This window comes from Ostrea edulis, chromosome 5 (genome assembly GCF_947568905.1).
Source record: "Ostrea edulis chromosome 5, xbOstEdul1.1, whole genome shotgun sequence".
In the NCBI taxonomy this organism is placed as follows: domain Eukaryota; kingdom Metazoa; phylum Mollusca; class Bivalvia; order Ostreida; family Ostreidae; genus Ostrea; species Ostrea edulis.
Window position 1 is genome coordinate 64,208,810 of NC_079168.1, and position 21,570 is coordinate 64,230,379.

The window sequence follows — 21,570 nt, forward strand, 5'->3', positions numbered from 1 at the left end:
GACTTTATATCAAACTTGTTTGATCATGTCAACACTTAATGTCATGGAATGCAAGATTGGCTTTTCTAGACAGGGAACACAGCCCTGATATATGCAGCATACAGAAGTCATGACAGTGTTGTAAAGCTGTTGTTGGAGTATGGAGCAGACATAACAGCACAGAATGAGGATAATATGAATGCCATGGATATGGTTGTGGGCCAAGGAAACAAACTCGGTATGTAGACTGTGAAAACAAACTCAGTATGTAGAGAATGTAAACAAACTCAGTATGTAGACTATGAAAATAAACTCAGTATGTAGAGTATGAATACAAACTCAGTACGTAAACAAACTCAGTATGTAAACAAACTCAGTATGTAGAGTATGAAAACAAACTCAGTATATAGAGAATGAAAACAAACTCAGTATGTAGAGTATGTAAACAAACTCAGTATATAGAGAATGAAAACAAACTCAGTATGTAGAGTATGAAAACAAACTCAGTATGTAGAGTATGAAAACAAACTCAGTATGTAGAGTATGGAAACAAACTCAGTATGTAGAGAATGAATACAAACTCAGTATGTAGAGTATGAAAACAAACTCAGTATGTAGAGAATGAAAACAAACTCAGTATGTAGAGTATAAATACAAACTCAGTATGTAGAGTATAAATACAAACTCAGTATGTAGAGAATGAAAACAAACTCAGTATGTAGAGTATGAAAACAAACTCAGTATGTAGAGTATGTAAACAAACTCAGTATGTAGAGTATAAATACAAACTCAGTATGTAGAGAATGAAAACAAACTCAGTATGTAGAGTATAAATACAAACTCAGTATGTAGAGTATGAAAACAAACTCAGTATGTAGAGAATGAAAACAAACTCAGTATGTAGAGAATGAAAACAAACTCAGTATGTAGAGTATGAAAACAAACTCAGTATGTAGAGTATGTAAACAAACTCAGTATGTAGAGTATGTAAACAAACTCAGTATGTAGAGAATGAATACAAACTCAGTATGTAGAGTATAAATACAAACTCAGTATGTAGAGTATGAAACAAACTCAGTATGTAGAGTATGAAAACAAACTCAGTATGTAGAGTGTAAATACAAACTCAGTATGTAGAGAATGAATACAAACTCAGTATGTAGAGTATGAATACAAACTCAGTATGTAGAGTATGAAACAAACTCAGTATGTAGAGTATGTAAACAAACTCAGTATGTAGAAAATGAAAACAAACTCAGTATGTAGAGTATGAATACAAACTCAGTATGTAGAGTATGAAAACAAACTCAGTATGTAGAGAATGAAAACAAACTCAGTATGTAGAGTATAAATACAAACTCAGTATGTAGAGAATGTAAACAAACTCAGTATGTAGAGAATGAAAACAAACTCAGTATGTAGAGTATGAATACAAACTCAATATGTAGAGTATAAATACAAACTCAGTATGTAGAGTATGAATACAAACTCAGTATATAGAGAATGAATACAAACTCAGTATGTAGAGAATGAAAACAAACTCAGTATGTAGAGTATGTAAACAAACTCAGTATGTAGAGGATGAATACAAACTCAGTATGTAGAGTATAAATACAAACTCAGTATGTAGAGTATGAATACAAACTCAGTATGTAGAGAATGAATACAAACTCAGTATGTAGAGAATGAAAACAAACTCAGTATGTAGAGTATGTAAACAAACTCAGTATGTAGAGGATGAATATAAACTCAGTATGTAGAGTATGAATACAAACTCAGTATGTAGAGAATGAAAACAAACTCAGTATGTAGAGTATGAAAACAAATTCAGTATGTAGAGTATGAAAACAAACTCAGTATGTAGAGTATGTAAACAAACTCAGTATGTAGAGTATAAATACAAACTCAGTATGTAGAGTATAAATACAAACTCAGTATGTAGAGAATGAAAACAAACTCAGTATGTAGAGTATGTAAACAAACTCAGTATGTAGAGTATGAAAACAAACTCAGTATGTAGAGAATGAAAACAAACTCAGTATATAGAGAATGAAAACAAACTCAGTATGTAGAGTATAAATACAAACTCAGTATGTAGAGTATAAATACAAACTCAGTATGTAGAGTATAAATACAAACTCAGTATGTAGAGTATGAAAACAAACTCAATATGTAGAGTATAAATACAAACTCAGTATGTAGAGAATGAAAACAAACTCAGTATGTAGAGTATGAAAACAAATTCAGTATGTAGAGAATGAAAACAAACTCAGTATGTAGAGTATGAATACAAACTCAGTATGTAGAGTATGAAAACAAACTCAGTATGTAGAGTATAAATACAAACTCAGTATATAGAGTATAAATACAAACTCAGTATGTAGAGTATAAATACAAACTCAGTATGTAGAGTATAAATACAAACTCAGTATGTAGAGTATAAATACAAACTCAGTATGTAGAGAATGAAAACAAACTCAGTATATAGAGAATGAAAACAAACTCAGTATGTAGAGAATGAATACAAACTCAGTATGTAGAGTATAAATACAAACTCAGTATGTAGAGTATGAATACAAACTCAGTATGTAGAGTATGAAAACAAACTCAGTATGTAGAGTATGAAAACAAACTCAGTATGTAGAGTATGAAAACAAACTCAGTATGTAGAGAATGAAAACAAACTCAGTATGTAGAGTATGAAACAAACTCAGTATGTAGAGTATGTAAACAAACTCAGTATGTAGAGTATGAATACAAACTCAGTATGTAGAGTATGAATACAAACTCAGTATGTAGAGTATGAAAACAAACTCAGTATGAAAACAAACTCAGTATGTAGAGAATGAATACAAACTCAGTATGAAAACAAACTCAGTATGTAGAGAATGAATACAAACTCAGTATGTAGAGTATGAAAACAAACTCAGTATGTAGAGTATAAATACAAACTCAGTATGTAGAGAATGAATACAAACTCAGTATGAAAACAAACTCAGTATGTAGAGAATGAATACAAACTCAGTCTGTTTATGTGCATTCATGTTATCAGGTTCATATTAAATTACTTTTGTATACTATTCCAAGCACTCTGCTGTAAATTCTTTATTTTGGAAAATACTTACAATGTAAATGAACAAGGAATTGAAATGCCTCATAGATTCACATACCTAGATTTTCCTCTATTTGCAGTACAACAAGTCATCGAGAGACATATGCTATCATTGTTTGAATGACACTTTCAACATGGATCCCAAAATGTTAAATTTGGTCTAGGTTGTGAATCATGCTGTGACTGGCCAGTGTCCACCTATTGGGAATTAGTTGGGTCCTATCCCACTAAATTCAATGGAGCTAGAACAGAGATGCTGGCCAAGAAATCGCACATTAAAATAATTAATTAGAAATGGTGGTAAAGTACCTTGAAAATGAAAACCAGCTTTGTTAATGCATTATACGAACATGCAACAGTTCAATGTTAACAAGTGGTCTGGAATTACAAGTAATGAAGAAAGTGTGAATTCGTAAGAGGTACATTTATTTCATTTATAAAAGAAAAATTCAATCATTTTATATTGTATAAAACATTCTTTAATAGATGTATCCATCGATACATTGCATACAAAGTCATAAATTACAATACTATGTGTAGTTAACAGTACATTAATGTCTGAGCACTTCTGATATACAATAAATTATAATGCCTCGAATATTGGTTTTTGTTTTGTGGCTTAACTATGTGCAATGGCTTGCATTATTTGTGGCTAAATTACATGCAAGTACTAAGCAAAGTAAGTACAAATTTCAAAGTATAAATTTTTGTTGACTTTTCGACAACATTGCGGTTGGTACAGGTGCAAAATAAAATTCTACGCAAAAGTTGTGAGAGTCCACTGTAAGCGTCTGTGTGGAGCAGTGAAGAAAACTATCACAGAGAGGACATTGTAACCACAAACCGATCACAGGTGTAACCACGTACTGATCACAGGTGTAACCACGTACTGATCACAGGTGTAACCACGTACTGATCACAGGTGTCACGTACTGATCACAGGTGTAACCACATACTGATCACAGGTACAACATTGCACTTGGATCCTGTAAATAACTTGTCATGTTTAGTCTCGGGTCACTGAGATCATTTTTCTGCCATATCTAACCAAATCCTGCAACTAAATTGGAATGAGAATCAAAAACTACAATTATGCGTGTATTCCTGTGGTTGGATGCAAACTAAACTGGTAGAGATACTGCTTCAACCGTGCATGTATGTCCAACAATGACATTATCAACTATTAATTGTTACAGCAACAAACGCAAGTATACTGTGCATTATAATAACCAACCTCCACAACACAGAAAACAATAGCACACAGGTACAATTCATTTTGGGCAAGTCTACTATAATACTGGAAACACTAATTGGTGTGTATACTGATGATTGTATTGGAACACAACATGTCAACACACTTAAATATCTGTGATCACCAGGCATGCCTTTCACAATGGCATGGAACAATAAATATGGAACATGGAACAGACAAACACATAAAAATAGTAACACTACAATGTTGCCTTTTTCTGATAGCTAATAATTTATGTCCTGAAGTCAAAAGCTCACTGGAGCTTTATGTGCTATGATACAGGCTTTATAGAAAAACCTTTTCAAGTACAAGGCACAAAATGAAATACTGGTACATAATTATCCTCCTGTTTATGGAGAGAACACTCTTGAAAGCACAATAATGTACCAGTCAAGACATGATAGTCAAAAGTTCAAGTCTGAAGGAAGCATGATGTTATTTTTACAAACTTTTATGAGAAATCTTCAGATTGAACCACTTACATTTTATGCAAGTGTACGACTTTCATATTACATGTACGTGGAATCGACTAAGACATCTGAGTGTGTAGTTGGCTGACTTCTACAGTTGGTCTGGAGTCTGTGATGTATGAATACATGTATATATATGACTAGAAAGTACAGGAGATACAAACTTCAATATATTGAAAATTTCCACCATTACACTCGCAGTCCTAATGGCAGTTCATGATACATAACCATGCATGCAACATAAGAAAATATAAATAAAAGTGCTTTGTAGAAAAATAGACGTATGTTACTGCTATCACAGTCAATGTCGCATCTGTACCGGGTATAGACGCCTCTTGATTTTTTCAATCGAATAATCATTTTGGACGGAAGAAAATCAATCCTCTCTGATGCCTACATTTACTCTCTCAGTCAACCAATGTCATCTGGTAAAGAGGTCCACAGACGCACAGTTTATACTGATTCATACTCCCGCTGCCATGCTGCATACCGTTCTTTCATCTTGCCAGCCGATGGTTTCGTTCTGTCAATTGCTCGCAAGACATCCGTTGATGTAATTGTGTCAAGTCTGATATGTAGGTCACCTGTTCAAAACAGAAAGCAGTTTATGGAAATGCACCAGGTATGAGTCATGAAAGGTTGCCTTGTCAGTTTTGATGTTAAAAATTTTATTTACTGTAAGTACATCTCATTCCTTTCACATTCTTGCAAAACACTTTTTCACATTCATACATAAATACAAACAATTTTGTAAAGCAAAGCTATCCCTTTAACACAGAAAGTTGATGCTTGGAAAATAATGTTGATGTCAGGTTATCATGAAATCTACAGGGGTCATACCATGGTGATCATTTTTTTCTAAGGCATCAAATATTTTTCTGACTGGTCTCATGGCTGCCTCCTTACAAACCAACCGTAGGTCTGAACCCGAATAACCTTCTGTCTTCTGCAAAGAAATAAATCGTGAAATTTGATAGTTTAAAAGCAGATTCCTGCAGTAAACATCACAATTCTAGCTGTTGTAGTCTTTACACAGTACATTGGGTTTGTACATGCTTGCTATGCTATTGAAACCTGGATGACATACTGTTGCTAGAAGTTCGTAATCCAAATTGCTCAATAGTTCCAGTCCCCCTTCCTTTGGCACCACTACATTAGGAAGGTGATGTTTAAACATGGCTTTTCTGGCTTCATAGGTTGGAAGATCAACAATGATTCTTTTTTCCAACCGACGAAGCATTGCTTGATCCAGCTCCCTGTTTTTATATTAAAAATTCCAAATTTTAATAGTTCTAAAAGCTGACACAAAGATTTAATGTATATGACATAGAGAGAGAGAGAGAGACATACCATGGTAAATTGGAAGCTGCTAAAAGAAAGACTAAGTCGTCAGTTTTGGATAGACCATCCATTTGCACCAATAGTTCAGTTTTCATTCTTCTACTTCCTTCATGTTCCCTAGTGAAGAATAATTATGATGCATGATTGATTCCATATCTAGCAATATTGCCATTGGTAATCTTAAAGCTTTCCAAAATATTTCCATGGATACACTCAATGTCTGTTCAGACAATTGTTCTCTAAGCCAAGTTGTAGTCACTTACCCGCTCCCCCCTTGCGATCCCCTTTGACTCATTATGGCTTCTAGCTCATCCAAGAATATGGTAGATGGAGCATAGAACCTAGCCATTTCAAATAGCACCTACAATGATATAAGAGGAGAATTACAGTGCAGTGCATGTGTTAGTGTAGATTACTTTTACACAGGATACAGTTCATGGCTACTGGTTTTTGGGAAAAGCCAAAATGTACGAAGCTAATGGAGAATATGGGAATGAACTACAAAACTTGTTATTGTTAAAATTTCAATAAAGAAGTAAGATGTGTATAAAATATGAATGTCTCTGGTGACAGTACAAGTGTACAACCTATGGTTGCAGTTCCTATTATATGTTCCATCTGAAAGACTGTCATAAGGATTACACCCACTAAATATCAAAGCCGCTACATTTATAGTTCAAAAGCTGGAATCCAAGGTAAACTTTTCCATAAGTGAGTTGAAGGCCAAGGTCATTAAGCAAGACAATGTTGGAGAGGATTAATCTCGATAAATATTAAAACGCTTTCACTTATACATGTAGTTTAAAAATTCTCAAAATATTTTGCCAGACAGAATAACAGAAACTGAAACAGTGCAAAATATCATCTACCAACAGTTTTATAAAGTAATGATACTAGTGACTACTTCAATATCTTGAGGCTCTTAATAATCAATATTGTGCCGATGTTTTTCATTATTATGGGTCATTGTTATTATGTTTTCCCATGCTGAATGTTCTTGGGATGCACACCTGTGTAAGAATTGTGAGGCAAGACCTAGAGTATCTGAAGAATGTTTACATTGTGTAAATATGTAGAATGTTTACATTGTGTAAATATGTAGAATGTTTACATCGCGTAAATATGCCACAGCTCAGTGACCAGTTTTAGTAAGCCTTAGTTTAAGGTCTGGAATATAGTCCATATAATCAACTAAAGACCTCGATATCATCAACTTCTAATGTCTCAAAAATGCTTTGAACTTGCCACTTTAAATTAGTAGATAATGTACATCAAAATGAAGAAGACATGATTGACACTGAGATGCCCTTACCCTGACTAGTTTTTCACAGTCTCCTCTCTGACGATACTAGAGGCTGATATATTGAAGAAGACATGATTGACACCGAGATGCCCTTACCCTGACTAGTTTTTTGGAGTCTCCCCTCTGACTATACTAGAGGCTGATATATTGAAGAAGACATGATTGACACTGAGATGCCCTTACCCTGACTAGTTTTTCGGAGTCTCCTCTCCACTTGCTGACTATACTAGAGGCTGATATATTGAAGAAGGTTGTGTTACACTCAGTGGCTATTGCTTTGGCTAGAAGGGTTTTCCCTGTACCTAAAATTTAGAGTTAAAAAACATACAACCCATCATTATACATTAGTAGCAGGTCCAGTTCAGTTAATTCAACTAACAGCTAAACTGCCACTCAAGATTTTTTTTTTGTTTGAAAATACATGCGGGTTTCTTCCTCCTTCTTTACCCCTTTTCTTTCTCTCTTCTTTCCTCCCTTTCTCCCTTTTTTTTCTCTCTCTCCCTTCTTTCCCCCCCCTCTCCCTATTTTCTCTATCTCTCTCCCTTCATTCCTCCCCTCTCTAATTTTTCTCTCTCTCCCTTCTTTCCTTCCCCTCTCCCTATTTTCTCTATCTCTCTCCCTTCTTTCCTTCCCCTCTCCCTATTTTCTCTCTCTCTTCCTTTTTTCCTCCCCCTCTCCCTATTATTTTTTTCTGTCCTTTCTTTCCTTCCCCTCTCCCTATTTTGTCTCTTTCTCCCTCCCTTCTTTCCTCCCCCTCTCCCTATTTTCTTTCTCTCTCCTTTCCTCCCCTCTCCCTATTTTCTTTCTCTCCTTTCCTCCCTCTCTCCCTTCTTTCCTCCCCTCTCCCAATTTTTTCTCTCTCTCCCTTCTTTCCTTCCCTCTCCCAATTTTTTCTCTCTCCCTTCTTTCCTCCCCCTCTCCCTATTTTCTTTCTCTCTCCTTTCCTCCTCCTCTCCCTATTTTCATTCTCTCCTCCCCCCTCTCCCTCCTTTCCTCCCTCTCTCCCTATTTTTTTCTCTATCTCTCTTCCTTCTTTCCTCCCCCTCTCTCAATTTTCTTTCTCTCTCTCTCCTTTCCTCCCCCTCTCCCTATTTTTTTTCTCTCCCTTCTTTCCTTCCCCTCTCCCAATTTTCTCTCTCTCCCTTCTTTCCTCCCCCTCTCCCTATTTTCTCTCTCTCTCCTTTCCTCCCCCTCTCCCTATTTTTTTCTCTCTCCCTTCTTTCCTTCCCCTCTCCCAATTTTCTCTCTCTCTCCCTTCTTTCCTCCCCCTCTCCCTATTTTCTCTCTCTCTCCTTTACTCCCCCTCTCCCTATTTTTTTTCTCTATCTCTCTTCCTTCTTTCCTCCCCCTCTCTCAATTTTCTTTCTCTATCTCTCTTCCTTCTTTCCTTCCCCTCTCCCAATTTTCTCTCTCTCTCTCCCTTCTTTCCTCCCCCTCTCCCTATTTTCTCTCTCTCTCCTTTCCTCCCTCTCTCCCTATTTTTTTCTCTATCTCTCTTCCTTCTTTCCTCCCCCTCTCTCAATTTTCTTTCTCTATCTCTCTTCCTTCTTTCCTTCCCCTCTCCCAATTTTCTCTCTCTCTCCCTTCTTTCCTCCCCCTCTCCCTATTTTCTCTCTCTCTCCTTTCCTCCCTCTCTCCCTATTTTTTTCTCTATCTCTCTTCCTTCTATCCTTCCCCTCTCCCAATTTTCTCTCCCTTCTTTCCTCCCCCTCTCCCTATTTTCTCTCTCTCTCCTTTCCTCCCCCTCTCCCTATTTTTTTCTCTCTCCCTTCTTTCCTTCCCCTCTCCCAATTTTCTCTCTCTCTCCCTTCTTTCCTCCCCCTCTCCCTATTTTCTCTCTCTCTCCTTTCCTCCCCCTATTTTTTCTCTCTCTCCCTTCTTTCCTCCCTTTCTCCCTATTTTTTCTCTCTCTCCCTTCTTTCCCCCTCTCCCTATTTTTTCTCTCTCCCTTCATTCCTCCCCTCTCTAATTTTCTCTCTCTCTCTCTTCCTTTTTTCCTCCCCCTCTCCATATTTTTTTCCCTGTCCTTTCTTTCATTCCCCTCTCCCTATTTTGTCTCTTTCTCCCTCCCTTCTTTTCTCCCTCTCTCCCTATTTTTTCTCTCTCTCCCTTCTTTCCCCCTCTCCCTATTTTTTCTCTCTCCCTTCATTCCTCCCCTCTCTAATTTTCTCTCTCTCTCTTCCTTTTTTCCTCCCCCTCTCCATATTTTTTTCCCTGTCCTTTCTTTCATTCCCCTCTCCCTATTTTGTCTCTTTCTCCCTCCCTTCTTTTCTCCCTCTCTCCCTATTTTCTTTCTCTCTCCTTCCCCCCTCTCCCTATTTTCTTTCTCTCTCCCTATTTTCTTTCTCTCTCCTTCCCCCCTCTCCCTATTTTCTTTCTCTCTCTCTCCTTTCCTCCCTCTCTCCCTATTTTTTTTTCTCTCTCCCTTCTTTCCTCCCCTCTCCCAATTTTTTCTCTCTCTTCTTTCCTCCCCCTCTCCCTATTTTCTTTCTCTCTCCTTTCTTCCCCTCTCCCTATTTTCTTTCTCTCTTCTTTCCTCCCCCTATCTCCCTCCTTTCCTCCCTCTCTCCCTATCTCTCTTCCTTCTTCCCTCCCTCTCTCCTTATTTTCTCTCTCTCTCTCTCTCTCTCTCTCTCTCTCTCTCCTTTCCTCCCCTCTCCCTATTTTTTTCTCTCTCCCTTCTTTACTCCCCTCTCCCAATTTTCTCTCTCTCCCTTCTTTCCTCTCCCTATTCTCTCTCTCCCTTCTTTCCTCCCCCTCTCCTTTTCTCCCTTCTTTCCTCCCTTTCTTCCTATTTTTTTTTCTCTCTCTCCCTTTTTTCCTCCCCCTCTCTCTATTTTTTCCCTCTCTCCTTTCCCCCCTCTCCCTATTTTTTTTCTCTCTCCCTTCTTTCCTTCCCTCTCCCAATTTTTTCTCTCTCCCTTCTTTCCTCTCCCTCTCCATATTTTGTCTTTCTCTCTTCTTTCCTCCCCTCTCCCTATTTCTTCTCTCACTCCCTTCTTTCCTCCCTCTCCATATTTTTCTCTATTCTCTCCCTTCTTTCCTCCCCCTCTCTATTTTTTCTCTCTCCCTTCTTTCCTCCTCTCCCTATTTTTTTTCTCTCTCTCCCTTCTTTCCTCCCCCTCTCCCTATTTCTTCTCTCTTCTTCCTCCATTCTCCCCTCACCCTCCTTCCTTCTCACAATTCCTTACCTATTTCTCCTCCCTTCCTTCTACCCTGTCTGCCCCCACTATTATGCATTAAAATTCTAATTTTGTAAAATGCATCACACAAATTTATAGAAGACCTACCAGGAGGACCATACAGCAGCAGCCCCTTCCATGGTGACAGGATTCCTTTAAATAACTGGGGATACTGCAAAACAACACCACAAGTCCCATCATTTAGTGGACACAGAGACAAATTTACAGTACTACAAAAAAGATGACTTTGTCACGAGAGACTGCGATATCTGATGCCTCACCTTAATTGGATAGACTACTGCTTCCTTTGATAGTCTTTTGGCCTCTTCTAAACCGATAATATCATCCCATTTTACATCGGGATTTTCTGAGTAAATATCCTATTAAAAAAATTACATAAAATGTAATGATAATTCTCCATATAAGATTTTAAATTTTTATTTCAATTTTAAATAGATGCTACAAGCTCCATGAAAATTGCCTAAAACTGTGCTTCAGATTTATGATGATCTACATTTTGCTCAACAGAAAAAAATGATATGACAAGATATCTTAATTCCAGAACAAACACAGTATGCTTCTCAGTAATTTTCAAGTGTACTTTGATTCAACATGAAATAGTTTACATTGCATGCTAGTACACCTGTTACATATTTAAGGTTAAATCGGTACATCTATGATGAGATGCTTGTGCTAAAATCCTGTTTATACACAAGTTCCAAATATCAGCTACATTAAACAAGAGAGAACACAGCAATCTAGAACACCCCTAACAACAAGGCAGAAGAGCAGGGAAAATGGTAAGACAAGGATGGTAACTTACTCTACTAATAACTTGAGCTAATTCCCTCCATTCGCTATTGTAACCCACATATCCACCAAGAGGCTTTAGAAGACGGTCCTGAAAAGAATATTGATAATTACATCATACTTACAGCACATCCCGAAACTAATATTGATAATTACATTAAACTTACAGCAAATCCTGAAACTAATACAATAAACAGCCAACTCTTTGAACTTTATTTGTGGACAGTGTACAGTACTAACCTGGCCATCCATCCCCTCCTCAGCATTCAGCTTTGTGGCTTCATTAATCATGGATCTAATGTCTATTATCTGTCCAGGCTAAAATAATGAGAGGAAAATGTAAAATTTTGAGTTTGAAATAGCAATGAGTGAGCAAGACAGAGCACAGAGAGATAGAGAAAGAGACAGCACAGAGAAATAGAGAAAGAGACCACAGAGAGATAGAGAGAAAGAGACCACAGAGAGAGAAAGAGACAGCACAGAGAGAGATAGAGACACCACAGAGATAGAGAGAAAGAGACAGCACAGAGATAGAGAGAAAGAGACAGCACAGAGAGATAGAGAGAAAGAGACCACAGAGAGAGAAAGAGACAGCACAGAGAGAGATAGAGACAGCACAGAGAGAAAAAGAGACATCACAGAGAGAGAGAGAAAGAGACAGCACAGAGATAAAGAGAAAGAGACAGCACAGAGAGAGAGAGAAAGCACAGAGAGAGAGAGAAAAAGAGACAGCACAGAGAGAGAGAGGGAAAGCACACAGAGATAGAGAGAAAGAGACAGCACAGAGAGAGATAGAGAGAAAGAAACAGCACAGAGAGAGAGAGAGAGAGAGAGAGAGACAGTACAGAGAGATAGAGAGAAAGAGACAGCACAGAGAGATAGAGACCTACAGAGATAAAGAGAAAGAAACAGCACACACAGAGAGAGAGAAAGCACAGAGAGAAAGAGACAGCACAGAGAGAGATAGAGAGAAAGAGACAGCACAGAGAGATAGAGACCACAGAGAGAGAGAGAAAGAGACAGCACACAGAGAGAGAGAGACAGCATAGAGAGAGAGAGAGAAAGAGACAGCACAAAGAGAAAGCAGAGATAGAGCACAGAGATAGAGAGAAAGATACAGCAGAGAAAGAAAGACATCACAGAGAGAGAGAGAGACAGCAGAGAGAGCACAGAGGGAAAGAGACAGCAAGAGAGAGAGAGAGAGAGAAAGAGACAGTACAGAGAGAGAGCAGAGAGAAAGACATCAGAGAGAGAGAGAGAGAGAGAGAGCACAGAGAGAGAAAGAGACAGCAGAGATATAGAAAGAGACAGCACAGAGAGAGATAGAGAGAAAGAGAGCAGAGGGATAGAAAGAGACAGCACAGAGAGAGAGAAAGAGACAGCACAGAGAGAGATAGAGACAGCACAGAGAGAGAGAGACAGCTCAGAGAGAGAGAAAGAGACAGCAGAGAGAGAGAAAGAAAGAGACAGCAGAGAGAGAGAGAGAGAAAGAGACAGCACAGAGAGAGAAAGAGAGAGGGAGAGCACACACACACATAGAGAGAGAGAGAGTAGAGAGAGAAAAAGATAGCACAGAGAAAGAGAGAGGGAGAGCACAAAGAGAGAGAAAGAGACAGCACAGAGAGAGAGAGAGAGAGAGGGGGGGAGAGCACAAAGAGAGAGAGAGAAAGAGAGAGCACACAGAGAGAGTTCTTACTTTGCCCCTCTTTTGTGCTGGTTCCTCCACTGGTTTGTTGTCATGGTTATTGCTGCCCTGGACTGTCAGTCCTTGTAAGGCTAGACCCGGGTCAATTCCATTAGTCACACCATTCATCTGAAAAGGTCAATTTCACTTCACAGACCCATTTATTGTGAAAACAAAACAAGACACTGCAGCATATTTGCACAAAATTCTTAATTTAAAGATTTTTTTTCCCAAAAGGAATCGTTTAATAATAATTATAGAAATATTGTTTTAGACAGAGGTAGTTAAGTAAACTGTGAAGCAGGAGAACTTCTACCAAGCTTTTATCACAGTCATTGAAATACTGAATGATTATGTAAAATCTGTAACAAAAAACATTAATGAATAAAACAAATTAAATTACATGTCACTACATAAATAAGCATTCAGGAGGATTTTATTTTTCAACTTTTAGGCATGCTACGAACACAAAATAACTTAACAGTATGTAAACGAGAAAAGCTGGCATGCTTTTATGCAAACTCATGATTTATTCCCAGATTATAGAACACAAAAGCTAATACAAAGCAAATAGATCACAAAGATACATTTTGACAAACAGTTAACAGGACTTGCATTTCGTTGCATATGCCAATAAAAGAAAAAAATATATATCACAGATTTTTAAAAAAAAGTTTCAACTATAGTAAAAAAAAAAATTAAGTCCCATCAGAAATTAGATCTTTGACTCATTAAAGTTAGTTTACACTATGAAAAGATCTACTGATGTTGTGTGCTTATTTCAGAAAAAAGAAGTGGAAAAGCTTAAGGTCTGCAGTTCTGCCACACTTTTAAAGATGTATAACAAACCACAGAGTGAAAGTCAGGAGTATATTAATAAAAAAAAAATACCGTGTCCTATCAGTGATAGTATTCAGATGCTCTCTCAAGCCCTAAGACCAAAGATGTTTAAGTTATGTATGATGAATGAATTCTGCATTTAGTCCTATCAACTCCCCTATATGGCAAATGCTCAAAATAAAAAAACCCATTAATAATGCTACCATGCAAGCATTTTTTGAAAAAAATATTTGTTTTTCATGCCAATTATCTATTCTACTTTGATGACTGGGTGAGAATGAACTCTGGTTGACATTAGGCACACATGGCAGACATGAATGCAGTCACATTATCTGATGAATGACTTACTTTCATCATGTCCCTATAACTCTGAAGAACACAAGGACTATGTGTAACAATTCTCTCACAACTGACAAAAGTTGTGTCCCCTTAATTGTGGTACATGTTCAACTCAAATTAGATATAAAAATTAATTGGCACTTTTCTCATTACCCTCCCCACCAATTAATTTTCATTTATAGTAGAAATTTTCTTCCCACATAAAATTTTGCCAATGATGATTCTCATTACTGTATCAATAATAGTTGTCAATGTCAACACAATTTGTGATAAATTTTACATGAATCAATTTTTTAACTTCCAGCAATGATCAATGTAAATTTGATTGAAACATTTTATGACATGATTGATAAATCGTGTGGCTTATGGAACATTAAAAAACAAATATGTATAACATTCCGTATCAAATGAATACATGTATATTGTATTAATATATGATTTACAAACTGATATATAATTAGCAGTTTATTGTTTGAACTCTAACATAGCACTGTCACACAAGTCAATCTGATTTATTGTTACCTTCAAGTTATTGCCCTTAAACTATAGAAAGTAATACAGATACAAAATTTATTACATCTCATAAAATCAAAATAGGGATAATTTAAACTTACTTTGACATTGGCAGTGTCTACGACAATTTTCATTAGTTGTGGAATTTATGAAAAAGAGGTGAAAAATGTCAGAAAATTTCATTACCTTTATTTCGTTATCTGACACAACCACTCGGCACAACTAAAAAAAGGTGGAAGAAGGAGTTTGAGGTTGCCATGGTAATTTGACATCACCCTCGTACAGATAATGAAATTTTTGACAGGAAGTAAACAATGGAGATGTGCGAGTGAGGCTGACAAGAGAACACGCCATAAGGAGCTACTGTGTCATTTATCACTTTTCATCATGTGCATGATAACCAAAAGACAATAACTGACTATGTGTACTTATTTTAGTGTATTCAAAATTTAGTGGCACCATGCAGGTCTGATGCACTATGTAGTTCATGATTTAGTGGCACCGTGAGTGTCTGATGCACTATGTAGTCATAATTTAGTGTTTCTTCTAATGGATAAATATACATTTTTTTTTTAATATTTTAGCACAACCATGAATTAGAATTTTTGATTCACCATAAAAAGCTAAGAGATATAAATCCCACTAAATTAAGTACATATTACAGTCTCTTTTTAAAAATTATACACATGTACAGTCAACAATCAATGCTGAAAGCATTTGACCATGAGCAAGAAAATTTCTTTTGACACAGTAACTTAAGTTCTAAAAATGAAAGAAACACTGCCATTCAAGATTCAGAAAGATGAATGAGTTTTAATTCAGCATACATCAACATGGCATTATTGAGCAAAATTAGGACTTATATCAAAAAATTTTATGTGAAAATTATTCATTACAGTCATTCTATGGGCATAGGATTTCATGCAAATCTGGTGAAATCCATGCAAAATGTACTAAAGAAAAGTCTCCGAGGTTCTAAAAAAAAAAAAAAAAAAAGCAAAAATACATTCAGTATTCACAGCACTTCTACAGGAGCTGAGCAGGATGTCAGGATACATACCATTTTCTCGTTCTTTTCTGGCATTCCATTTTGTCGTCTGGTTGAGGACTGCGTGGCTCTCCCTTGTCTCCCTCCAGGCTGAACCCCTGATTTTGGCCTACCCCCTGACACTGGGGGAGGGGGACTGGCTCTACCATTCTGTGGAATTCTGGGTAGAGATGGAGTTGTGGAAGCTGAGTTTTTGCTGTAATGTGATTGGCATATGATATGAAACGCTATGAATGCTGCAGCGAGCTAAGAAAAATGATTGTGAAATTAGCAAAGGAAATGCTGGACAGAAGAAATAGACAAGCTTAGGGGCTATATCAAAAGATTGATGTCAGATAAAAATCTAAATTCAAGTAAATGGGGTGTGTGTATGGGAGAGGGGGGGGGGGGGGGGTAGTGTGTGTTAAAAGCTCTCCATCAGTTTCTGACATTCGACATTGATTACCGTTTTCGGAATGAATCAAGTTTTTAGATGTATATTTCATGTGACTTTTAAAGCCTGCAGGTACAATTTCATTTGTGAATAAATGGTAGAAAAGCTATGTAAAGTGTTATTAGTACTTGTACATAATAATCCTTCTGGATCAACATTCATCACATTCAGTTTTATGGGGAGGGGGAGGGGGTGTTCTTGATAAAAACTGTGAATTTAGTTTTTTTGTCAGACATTGAACTTTCGATCTTGCCCCTTAGTATTTCATAGCTGTAACAGTTTTGTACTGACTACTAGAATGTAAACTGGGAATTATATATATATATATATATATATATATATATATATATTATATAGTTCCAAGTTCAAAATTTTGAAATTCATGCCAAGAGTTCATTAAAATATTATAACTGAATTTTATCATGGTGCATGTATGCAGAAATAGCAGAAAAGCAAATGAATTTGGTTATAGAAGAAAATTGATATTGGAAATTCTAAGATATTAATAATGACATATTTGTCATGAATTGGAAGTCTTTTCTGTGGTGGCATATTTCTGCCACCTACATGTCAGATCTTTATGTAGACTTTCTGATAACAATGTGAACTTGTCAGATAATAATGTCGACTTGTCAGATCTTTATGTTGACTTGTCTGATAACTACGTGAACTTGTCGGATGATGTCGACTTTTCAGATCTTTATGTTGACTTGTTTGATAACGATGTGAACGTGTCGGATGATGATGTCGACTTGTCAGATCTTTATGCTGACTTGTCCGATAACGATGTGAACGTGTTGGATGATGATGTCGACTTGTCAGATCTTTATGTTGACTTTTCTCATCTCTATGTTGACTTTTCTGATAATGAGACCAGGGTACATTAAGTGGCAAGAAATGAAATATAAAGTATTCTTGATGTTCATCTGTTACAGTCAAAACAATATTGACGTCACAATGGGCGATCTAACGGGTGGGAACATTTTTCAACATGGAATGAGGATTTTTACATGAAAGCACTTGTATTGAAATCTAATTTTGTGGGGTATTTTTCTTTTGATTTAATGTATATTATATATACAATATACACATAATTATAATTTAACGCAGTCTTGTTCATAACGATGAAAGCGCTGCTAGTAATTGTAATTAACTTTTTGTGATAGCAATGAAGTATGCGTAAATATGCATGAGAAATGTGAACAGTTTTCTTTGTAAATCGAGTTCCATATACATGAGAAATTAAATGTACACAGTTTTCTTGAAATGTTAACCGTACAAATATGCTTTTACAAGTATACGGGTTGACCCATGCGCGGTTGAATTATATGTAAATTTTCAAAAGTTGATCTTGCATAAATATATTGTGCCTTAAGTGGAAGATAAATGTTAATAAAAATCAGGAACTGCAGTTTTCACGGACCTATTACCCGCTCATTGTTCTATGATCAGTTGGATGGATTATCAAAATTGAACTAATAATTATGTTCCCCCTGTAAATCTCTTCAAGACCTCATACTTTTGTTTTGAATACGTTGTACCAAATTTTTAACATTATAATTCATTAATACAAGAAAGAGTAAAACTAAGTGGATTGACAATCAATTTAGAAATTGGTCGTGTGCGGCAATAATCTTATAGATCTTTTCAATCCATGTTGAGTTAGCATCCACCCATTACATTGTGGCATCAAATGTTTTGACTGTAACAGATGAACATCCCGAATGCTATATATTTCATTTCTTGCCACTTAATGTTCCCTGGTCTTAATCTTAACAACTAGGATCTTGGTATCACATCAAAAGGATGTACGTGTTGATACCATTAACTGCCATTCTCTTGTTAGATAATTTTCAAACAAATCATCATAATTATCTGACAAATCAACATAAAGATGTGACAAGTCAACATAACTTTCCAAGAAGTCAATATAAATATCTAATCAGTTGACATATGATTCAATGATGTTGATTTTGTCTGATTTTTATGTCAACTTGTCAAAAAATTATGTTGATAAATAAGTGGTCCAGTCATAAGCATGCCTTTCTAAAAGGATGTTGAGATCCTAATTAGGAATATTGCTATCTGACATGCCAACAAAAGATCTGACAAGTCGTCATAAATATCTGGTAAGTCAATACAAGTATCATACAAGTGGGTGGCAGAAATATGCCACCATGCAGTTTAAAATTTCAAAAAATTGCCATGATCACTAGAATTCTAATACCCTTTTTACAAGTACATTAACACAATATAATTCTTCACATGCAGAAGAATTTTAACAGTGTTCTGTAAGAGAATTTTTATGGTGTTAGTTCGTTTTCTTGGGAAGATGATTATTTCATACAGATCCATTAATACAGAAACACTGATGAATGATATATCTTGTAAGAAATGGGACATGTGCAAGTGATAATTTGCAATACAATGCACATGACATTTAAAGCACAGTATTTTAAGTGTATTCTGTAGCCATTACAATAAGAATATAATAAATGAAGTCCAATCTCAGGTTATGTTTTCAATGATAGAAAGCATCACAAAAACAAAATTTTTGTATCTTATTTCTTTTTTGCTTGTATTTCACTTCACAGGGGTGCTATATAGTAGATGGAGATTTCCTTTGGTTTGATAGAGGTTTTACTGAGAATTCACACGATACAATTTGAAATTTATAGTGATAGGATAATCTTTTTTTAAACCAACAGATTACAAACATTCCCTCCACATAAATTAGTTTAAAACGTGCTAAAAAGCACAAAATAGCACTACACACTGCCCGGTGATCACCAAATAGCATGCTCTCTAAATAAGGAGGTGGAGATGTTATACAATATGACTGGCTCTATATAGTGTCTCCACCTCATGGTGTTCAGTTACATACCCGTTAAGTTGATGGGCAGACTGAGAACCCGACTTCACTCGTCGTGTCAAACTTTTTCACAAATACACAATAAATTTTACATTTTTTTCAAAATATCAAAGAATATTATATCTATCTACAACAGTCTGAATAATACTCAAAATATTGACATGTGTTTAGATTATTAGTGAAGTTAGAATTTGTTGGTGTCGCAAGCTTGTATATGAGGAAAAGCGCAATGTTGATCGCAGCTACAAAAATGATATATGTGTACAAGAATATAATTTTGGTTTTCATACTAATTATCATGTTTATCATATAATGTCATAAGATAACCCCCTATCATGTCTCCATTAATCCTTCAAATGAATATCTATAAATAGAATAGTGAATAATTTTACTCCCAAGTCACCGGCTTTAAAAATTGTCTAAGGAAATTACTTGACTTTCTTTAACATCTTCCCTTATAAATATTAAATAAATTTTTTTTTCACTGACCTATTTGTCCTTGTGGCGACCTTGTGGGAACCACCCCTTCTGTCTCCAGCTGTTGAAAAAAATCATAATATGGTGTCACTTTAAATCTGCATTTACTGAATGATAGATACAGATCAGTGTTTCTAAAAAGCTTGTTTCTCTGAATCATACTTCCTACGTTTACCGTTCTTAAAAATGTTTGTTTTAAGCATGAATAAATAATCACTTCTCGTCCTCTAGATAAAGCAAAACTATACCACATTGAACAATATAGCTATCATACATGAAATAAAGTTGCATGTTTTATTTAGCAAACCTACAAATAGATCACAATAAATGCTATTTATTTCACTTTTATTTCCAAAAATATTAGGTTTTTTTTATAAGTCCTGTCCTCATAGCTGTTCCCATCACCCAATGATTAAACGGTGACAAACACAAAACAGTGATAAATGATATACGTAGTCACAGCATGATTCAGTCTGCCAGATGATTGTAATATACATGTAATTCAAAGTTTACATCATTGCAACTTCTACATATTGTTTATAGCTTTCTTCATAGCAATCAATAAAATTTAAGTACATGCACTTGATGGTGCCAAAGTGCCAAAGAGGAAGGACTCTTGAAAACAGATACATGTAGAAGTTGGTTCAGACTCGGTTCTTGAAAACCGTAGCACCCAGCAAAAATCCTGGTGGAAGGTGACAGTTTTCAAGCAGCCCGGTTGCATTGTGTACTTAATTTGATGTGTAATTGGTACAGCCAATTTGCCACAAAGCCCATGAGTTGTATACATGTATTACTAAGATACTCATGATCTATATGTCTATTACCATATATAGTCTTACCCATAGTCACAGAGGCATCAATAACTAGAGGAAAATTTATATTTGTCTAACTTCTCAATATCAGATACAGATTTTTTTTTTATACTTAGAAACTGGCTGATAAGCAAATGATTATTAATTGGAGTGTACATGTATGAATATGTTGATTAATTAATAACACAATCACACGAAACTGCTCAAAATTTGCAATATGACACAAAACAGGAAATATTGAAGGCTAAACATTTAAAGAAATGTGGAGAAAACTCAGCGAAGGAGCACATCTCACCCTGAGTTTCTGTTGCCAAAATCTAATTTATGTCAGGGAGACAATGATATCTTATTATCATGAAATAAATGGACAGAGAGCTAGCAGTAAGAATCTCAGGGTGGATAAACAAGCTAAACAACAGGAAAGCAGAACAAGTACCTGGGAATCCTGTAACAAAAATATCAACCAATCATTAGTCTGCATGCAAATGAATCTCCTCTTACAAAGAAAATCAAACAATGTACAACAAATTTTTATGAAAAAGATGTGTTTGTGAAATGCTTAGATTCCTTCATTGACAGTCATGACTACACCAGTGGATTACTATTGGTACATGTACAATTAGAAAGGTCATGTCACATACAATCTGATTAAAATCAGCTCCTTGATATAAAGGAACGGATCAAGGAGCTGATTTTAATCAGATTGGTAATGTCGCAAAGCTTACTCCTACTAAATATCAATGGACTTCCATTATAGTTCTCGATAAGTGGGTCAATGGGAAAATGTCAAGGTCACAAATTTGTCACATATTCCACTGCTGGAAAGGCCTTGTTACATGAAGTACACCTACTAGATAAGTTGTTAAAATTAATGCATGTTAGCTTTTCAACGTCACAGGATCTTTGTCCAAAATGATTCTGTTAGAAAAGTCTTATCACAATATATCACAGCTATCTTTCTTTTAAATTTTTTTGATAAGTGGGTCAAACATCAATGTCAAGGTCACAAGGTTGCCCAATATAGTACTGTTGGAAAGTTTCTGTCACATGGATTACAGCCACTAAATATCAAAGCCTTACTTATAGTTCAATATCAAAAT

At 35.9% G+C, this 21,570-nt stretch overlaps 2 protein-coding genes across 13 annotated transcripts in view; one reads left to right on the forward strand and one right to left on the reverse strand.

Annotated features, from left to right (window-relative positions):
- LOC125649476 (ankyrin repeat family A protein 2-like) overlaps positions 1–3,689 on the forward strand; it is a 7,745-nt gene extending 4,056 nt beyond the window's left edge. For both annotated transcript variants that reach the window (XM_048877046.2, XM_048877047.2), the window contains exons 7-8: positions 70–217; positions 3,172–3,689. In XM_048877046.2, coding sequence (XP_048733003.2) covers positions 70–217; positions 3,172–3,215 — 192 coding nt within the window. In that variant the 3' untranslated portion in view covers positions 3,216–3,689. The remainder of the gene's footprint in view (positions 1–69; positions 218–3,171) is intronic.
- LOC125649470 (katanin p60 ATPase-containing subunit A-like 2) overlaps positions 3,497–21,570 on the reverse strand; it is a 26,496-nt gene continuing 8,422 nt past the window's right edge. Inside the window, exons 4-20 of one of the 11 annotated variants that reach the window (XM_048877029.2) lie at positions 19,668–19,716; positions 19,191–19,241; positions 15,886–16,069; positions 15,012–15,047; positions 14,835–14,855; positions 14,322–14,342; positions 13,146–13,262; positions 11,690–11,767; positions 11,463–11,540; positions 10,921–11,019; positions 10,748–10,811; positions 7,641–7,759; positions 6,418–6,515; positions 6,164–6,271; positions 5,901–6,069; positions 5,654–5,759; positions 3,497–5,397 (exon numbers count right to left, since the gene is read on the reverse strand). In XM_048877029.2, the coding sequence (XP_048732986.1) occupies positions 5,267–5,397; positions 5,654–5,759; positions 5,901–6,069; positions 6,164–6,271; positions 6,418–6,515; positions 7,641–7,759; positions 10,748–10,811; positions 10,921–11,019; positions 11,463–11,540; positions 11,690–11,767; positions 13,146–13,262; positions 14,322–14,342; positions 14,835–14,855; positions 15,012–15,047; positions 15,886–16,069; positions 19,191–19,241; positions 19,668–19,716 (1,529 nt within the window). In that variant the 3' untranslated portion in view covers positions 3,497–5,266. The remainder of the gene's footprint in view (positions 5,398–5,653; positions 5,760–5,900; positions 6,070–6,163; positions 6,272–6,417; positions 6,516–7,640; positions 7,760–10,747; positions 10,812–10,920; positions 11,020–11,462; positions 11,541–11,689; positions 11,768–13,145; positions 13,263–14,321; positions 14,343–14,834; positions 14,856–15,011; positions 15,048–15,885; positions 16,070–19,190; positions 19,242–19,667; positions 19,717–21,570) is intronic. The other 10 variants (XM_048877038.2, XM_048877034.2, XM_048877032.2 and 7 more) reach the window with 10 other exon arrangements.